This window comes from Sinocyclocheilus anshuiensis, unplaced genomic scaffold, assembly GCF_001515605.1.
Source record: "Sinocyclocheilus anshuiensis isolate Anshui unplaced genomic scaffold, SAMN03320099.WGS_v1.1 scaffold517, whole genome shotgun sequence".
In the NCBI taxonomy this organism is placed as follows: domain Eukaryota; kingdom Metazoa; phylum Chordata; class Actinopteri; order Cypriniformes; family Cyprinidae; genus Sinocyclocheilus; species Sinocyclocheilus anshuiensis.
Window position 1 is genome coordinate 237231 of NW_015536535.1, and position 6410 is coordinate 243640.

A 6410-nucleotide genomic window follows, 5' to 3' on the forward strand; every position below is an offset into this window, starting at 1 on the left:
TATTTATTGGACTTGTCTGTGAATTTAAACAACTTCACATAATAGTTAAATCATGTGTTAATGTTAAACCATTTGTTCCGTGGATTATACTGATAGCATGGAAAACATTAATATTATGCTCTATTAATTAGGCTATTCATATGAAGAATGTCCGTAGAGACTAGGGAGCCGTAAAGTGTTTCGGGCTGTCGTGAAGTGTGGTAAACGGCTCTGTGTCAAAACACGGAACTGGCGCAATCATTTGAAACAGTCAAGGCGTTTGTTTGTATTTTCACTTTAGTAAACTCTGTTTTCTATTTTCCCGTTTTAACGCACCGATTAAAATATGCTGTTAGGTGCGATAAGAATGGTGATTTAATAATATTGCAGATCTTCACTTTACATAAACCGTAAGTTCATCGGTATCCAAGGACGCGCTACAGATCAGGCACAGTCACACACACACAGCGCACTTTATTTAAACTAGCAGTTGTTCTTAGTTTATTAAAACACTTGTATTAGTGCGCTGTTTTGTTATTATCTTATTAGGCACCTATTAATGCGTTATTGTTGCAGTTGGTCATACGATTTTAATGTGTTTTAGTGTATTTCATATCGGATTGTTGTATTGAGTGTATGTTTATTGAGACTTAATGCAGTGTCCATAAGAGAGTGTTTGATTAATTCATAGACCCAGATTCACTTGATCTGATTCAACTCCATCTACTTGTTCATCGTGTTATCTGTCTGTCTATCTAATTAATTTTGGACTAGACAATGATATAAATGAACTTTTCTGTTAGGATCTCAATGGACCCGAAAGACAATGAACGTATTTTACTCCTCGAGGAAGAGGTGAGGAGTTTGTCTGAAGAACTCGCTCAGTGCCAGGTATATTAAACCATTTGTTATTATTATTATGTATTTATTGTCAAATTACTATTTCTTTTGTCTGTTCTTCTCTGTCTCAGGCTATAGTGACAATGGGTTTAAACCATTTTTCCACTACTGCAACAATATACCAATATTCTAAGATAGTCATACCAGAAGCCCATATTAATTTTTTCCCTTGCAGTTTATTTATTTTTATTTATTTATTTATTATTTTTAATTTATCTTTTTCTTTTGGCACAGTTGCGATGCTAAGACAACCCGACTTCCAACATATGGTCTCACTGTACTGAACACTAAACTCATGTGACTTAAGGATCCTGCATATTGTTAAAGCCCCACCAGGTGGTGCCTAAAAACAAATACCTGCATTGTCAACAGTGTCTCAAACTCAAACTATTATTATAAATAGATTGACACATATTACTAATATATTATCATTTTTGAGCATATAGTTTACTTACAGACATCCTTAACACTGATCCTGATAACTCCTAATTGAAAAGAGCCATCAACAACTACTCAGTGGGTAGTCTTTACTTACTATACAACAATAAAGAGCTTACTCTGACCTACAATAGGACTACATCATCAGTGGATGTCGACTGACTCTGTCTAGCTTTTTTTTTTTACTTGCCTGCGGTTCACAATTGATTTTTCTCCATTTCACTTCTAATGACAAGCGTGTATGTATAAAGAATCACATATCATTTATGTAAAAGGCGTTGTGCCCATCCATCGACTGCCATTAACTGCAAAATGTTTCTAGTGGACCTGAGAATTATCAGGGAGGCAGTTTTACTTTATTAATATTTGTATAAATAGCAACATTCAATGAGTGCACTCATCCAGTGGGCATTCATGGTCTGCTGTATAGATAAATAATTAATCAATACGACTGCCTTTCAACATATCAAACACCTTCCATTCCATGAGAAAATCCCTGTAATGCGCAGGAGTTGCTCAATCTTCTGATGTAGTGAGCTTAAGCGCTTGTGAAGAGACCACCCATTTGATGGAGGACTTTTCTTAATTTGTCATTAAACACAATGAAGGCTAGGAATTGTGAGATCTCTATTTCTATTCATTTGTCTCTCTCTCGCACACGCTACTTTGTATGTTTAGCCTATGGTCTATCAAGGTCTGCCTGCACCATTTAGTAAATAATTAATTAGACACTTGAATAGGGTTTAAAATTCATGTACTAATTGGACACCAGCAGATTCTGCAGGGATTTATGACTTTAATCTTATAATGATGTGGACATAATTTAACAGATCATTTTATATTAAGTTGATCTGGTGTAATTCTGTTTTTTTTATTAATGTCAGAAAATGATGTCTCTCATTAAATGTAATGTAGCTTAAAAATCTTTGAAAGCCATTTTTTTTCCCAAAGACACTTTGAATTGCAAGTGTGTCTTGTACGGCTCTCTGCCGCCACTTTCTTCTTTAGGCAACTAGTGAGTTCAGATTTACCCTTGTTTTTTTTTTTTTTTTTTTTTTTTGATTTAATTTCCCTATTTTTTTTCATTTGTTAGAACAATAATGTTTCATGCATTTGTTTGATCTTCAGTTTCAGTACATCCTGTGATATAATTTACTGTGATATCTATCTATCTATCTTTCTATCTATCTACATTAATAAGTGAATTGTAATGTCAAACTGCTTGGTGTTTTCTTTGCAAGACTTTCATTATTATAATGAGGCTGTTTCTTCATTTCTGTCATTGACCCATCTGTGCTGCTTATATAAACAGCTGGCTGGAAATTGCTTATTTGGAAGCTGCTTTTTAAAATTGTTAGCATCGGTAACAAAAATGTTTGGTTGTTTTTGTATTTGCTTCTAATAGACAGACAAGGAGTTTGTGTGGTCGCTTTGGAAGCGACTTCAAGTGGCCAGTCCAGACCTCACCCAGGCAGTGAGTCTTGTAATGGAAAGGTGAGTCACATTGTAAAGTCACCTGTTTTTTTTTTAAACGACAGCAAATCCTCTGCACCTATTTTCTCAGTCCCTTTCTTCTATTGAATCATTATGCTTTTACACTTCAGACTTGAAATAAATGCTTTTTCTGCCACATGAAATCCCTGATTTGCGAGCACGGTTCTGCAGAGGTGTGTGTTGGGTGGCTGCACCGTTGAATGCAGCTATGAGAGAACCCGAGAGCAGATGATGATCTAAACCCTCTTATCCTCCACACAGACTCCCTCCCTCTCTTCTCTTCTAAACGCTGAAAAAACTCCTCTTTGAGGGATATATACTAGATTTAACATGACTTATGACCCTCAAGAGGGTGTGGGGAGCTACAAAAGTGGCATGGGAACGTGTTGTGGGGAAAAAAAAAGAGATTAAATTCGTAATGCCGAACAATTGCCATTGTCATGCCTTTTAAATGTTATTATTATGATGATAAGAGGTGTAGATAAAGCAATATTTCGCACTTGGGAGAAAATTGAGGCCACTGGCATGGCTTGGCAATGGCTGTGTATTTATTTGGGTGCATATTAAATAATTCTTTCCAGCACCTAATGAAAGGTCAGAGATATGGAGCATTTTTTTGTGACCAAAAGCTTGAGCTTAAGCAAATGTGTTCCTCGACTCTAGAAGCAGTGATAAATTAAAGAGCACCAGCCAGGCTACGCTCTCCTATATCCCTCACGAGCTTCTTCCTCAGGCAGAGGCAACAAACCGAGCTGCTCCTCAAAGAACTGGCAACATGCACCTGAGGGCGTGTGCATATATCAGCGTTGTGCCACACGGGAGATTGACATGATAATTGTGCTGACTCTGTGAAGCACACAGGCTACTGGGAATTCTGGCTGGTCTGGTAGCGAGCAAACACTTGGCTTGGGATATGGTTAACATCACCAAGCTTCAAGGCAGTGGTGTTCTCTGAGGAGAGCCGTATCATGTCAGATGTCCTCAGGGAGAGATAGAATGAGAAAGGGTGGAAGAGATTGAAAAAGTGAACCAGGGAAAGGAGGATCCCAGGTGATTGGCGGCTGTTCAAACAAACTCGCCCCAATTGTGATTCTTTTGTCTTTTCCCCCCAAACACCCACTAAAGAGGGTTAGATCCTGAAAGGAAAGGAGTGTTTGTGTTTCCCCAGTGAGTAGTGTTCCTGTTTTGATATCCTGATAATTACTGATACCTGGAGACTGGAGTTATATCCCATCATTCCCTGTTGACCCTCTGCGGTATAAGCTCAGAGAACGCGCTGAGTGGTTGAAAGGCAATTTTGCCTGTTTCTTCTCCCACAGCATCCAGTCTATCCTGCAGTGCTTTATCTCCTAACCGAGCATCACCGTTGCATCATCCCAAATAGATTTTCAAATGTGAATGGCTGCAGCGTTCACTGAGGCCAGTGGATCGTTTCGCCCTCTTCTGTATTCTGTATTCTGTTACTGTGACAGCCTGCGCCTTTAATTTTGCTCTTTTGTTCAATCTGTGCTGTACTAGAGAAAAGCAGAAAGCTGAGAACAAGGACAGGAAAGTTCTGGAGATCCTTCAAGCAAAAGACTACAGAATCCAAGAGCTGGAGCAGGTACTGTGAGAGCTTTACATAACTTAAACTACACACCAGCCACAGGTGTACAGACATGCATGTGATCTCAGAAACCTTCGTCTCTCCTTTTTTAATGAGCATCTCTGACTGCTTGATAGAGCTGCTTGGATGACAGCTAATGATGAAGCCGTGTTGTTAATTCACCTTTAATCATGCCCCTTAATGAAACATCTGTCAGTCGGCTTCATTAGGAACTCTTCGCCAGCAGCGAGTCCGTCAAATATGTCCACGCATCACGCATACTCTTCATTTGTGTAAATAAGATTAGCCATGGCTTGATAACCCATAGCACAGGGGTCTCCAACCTTTTTTATAGCATGGACCAGTTTTCGTTTTGACAGTATTCTCACTGCAAGGAAGGGGGGTTCTTGGGAGGATTGGAACAAATTACGCCTCAAATTACGTCTCTATTTCAACTGCATGCAACAACAAACTAAAACAAAACATTACAACTTGCCATAATAATCAATGGGAGCACTGGGCTTTTTTCCCTGCAATAAAATGATCCCAGCGAAGAGGGATGGGTGACTGTGAGACTCGAAGCGTATTGCAGATGGCCAGCCTGCTCCGTAACTTTGTTTCAGTGGCTGTGAGCACAAAAAAAAACAGTTAGAAAAGGAAGTAAACACTTCGGAGCCTTCTCAGCTATCTCTGAATATTCTGTCTTTGTTTTAATTATTTGCGATCTCAATGAACTGATGCTCTTTACGCACTGGCATGGATGATTTGCGGGGCACGTTTGCAAATGGATCATAGACCCATTCCTTATCAGCTCTTCGATCATTTGCATTTGGGAAGTAGCGCTCAGACTCAGCTGACAGCAAAGCTATGTGATCACAGATCAGCTGGGAGTGAGAAGACCCGGGTTCTTTCTTTCCCCAAAGCGGACAATGTTGACAATATTGGAAACATGTCGAATGTGCCCTTTGGCACTCGCTGTCCCCACAGTTGCAACTTGGCTTTGAATGTAGACACTTTGTCTGCCAATTTGAAAACAGTTGTCATTCTCCCATGCAGTGACAAATTAATTATATACAAAATTAATTATATATTGTACATAAACCAATAATATTGCATTGTTGTCAACATAGGTCAATTCATCAGCCTGCAGTGCATACCCTGGCAACTCATTAACCCTTTCTAACATTTGCTCTTCAATGTCCTCTGCGATATCATCAGTTTGTTAGCTGAAAGCGGAATCTGGCCTACCTTGTTAGCTGCAGCTTCGCCAAACATTTCACGGCAAATGTCTTTTGCAGCTGGCAAAAACAGTTCTTCCCCGATGGTGAAGGGCTTCTTAGTTTTAGCGATACGGTCAGCCACCAAGTATGATGCTCTCAGTGCAGCTACACTTACAGATGTGGATATTTTAACAGATGCTGTTGCTCCATTTAAAAAAAATAAAATTCTGTTCAAAATAATCCAATGGTTTGTATCTCAATGCTGGGTGTTTAGTTCCAAGATGTAGCAGTTTTGAGAGCATCATTAACTCTAATTTTTCTCCACAAATTATACACATGGGATTTGGAGCATGTGAATTGTGAAAAGAGACGAAACCATATTTTAGAGATGAATAATCATATTTTCGGTTAAAGGCACAATATGTAAGATTTTTTTATTAAAATATCCAAAAACCACTAGAACAGTGTTATATATTTTGCTGACTTGTGTACTTACATTATCCCAAATGTTTCGAAGAATGTTTAAATCCAGAAAAATAAGCAATTTTAACTAGTGACATGGACCGTGTCTATAGTGTCATTGTGTCGCCTGCCAATGCCGTCATAACCCCTCGATTTCCGGTTTTGTTTTGTAGAAAACATGGAAACACCAAAGACGCTTTAATATGTTGTGTGTTTTATTAGACCGGTGACGACCGCACAGAGTAGCATTATAACAGAACTTTCAAATGTATCTAGTATGATAAAACAGCGCTGCTTTACCCCACATACTCACGACCGGAAGGAGCGGAAGC

General features: G+C 38.9%; 1 protein-coding gene across 2 annotated transcripts in view; it reads left to right on the forward strand.

The window, feature by feature from the left end:
• Positions 1 to 214: 214 nt before the first annotated feature.
• Positions 215 to 6410, forward strand: part of cntln (centlein, centrosomal protein) — a 108772-nt gene continuing 102576 nt past the window's right edge. For both annotated transcript variants that reach the window (XM_016495034.1, XM_016495041.1), the window contains exons 1-4: positions 215 to 422; positions 783 to 870; positions 2723 to 2811; positions 4330 to 4414. In XM_016495034.1, coding sequence (XP_016350520.1) covers positions 790 to 870; positions 2723 to 2811; positions 4330 to 4414 — 255 coding nt within the window. In that variant the 5' untranslated portion in view covers positions 215 to 422; positions 783 to 789. The remainder of the gene's footprint in view (positions 423 to 782; positions 871 to 2722; positions 2812 to 4329; positions 4415 to 6410) is intronic.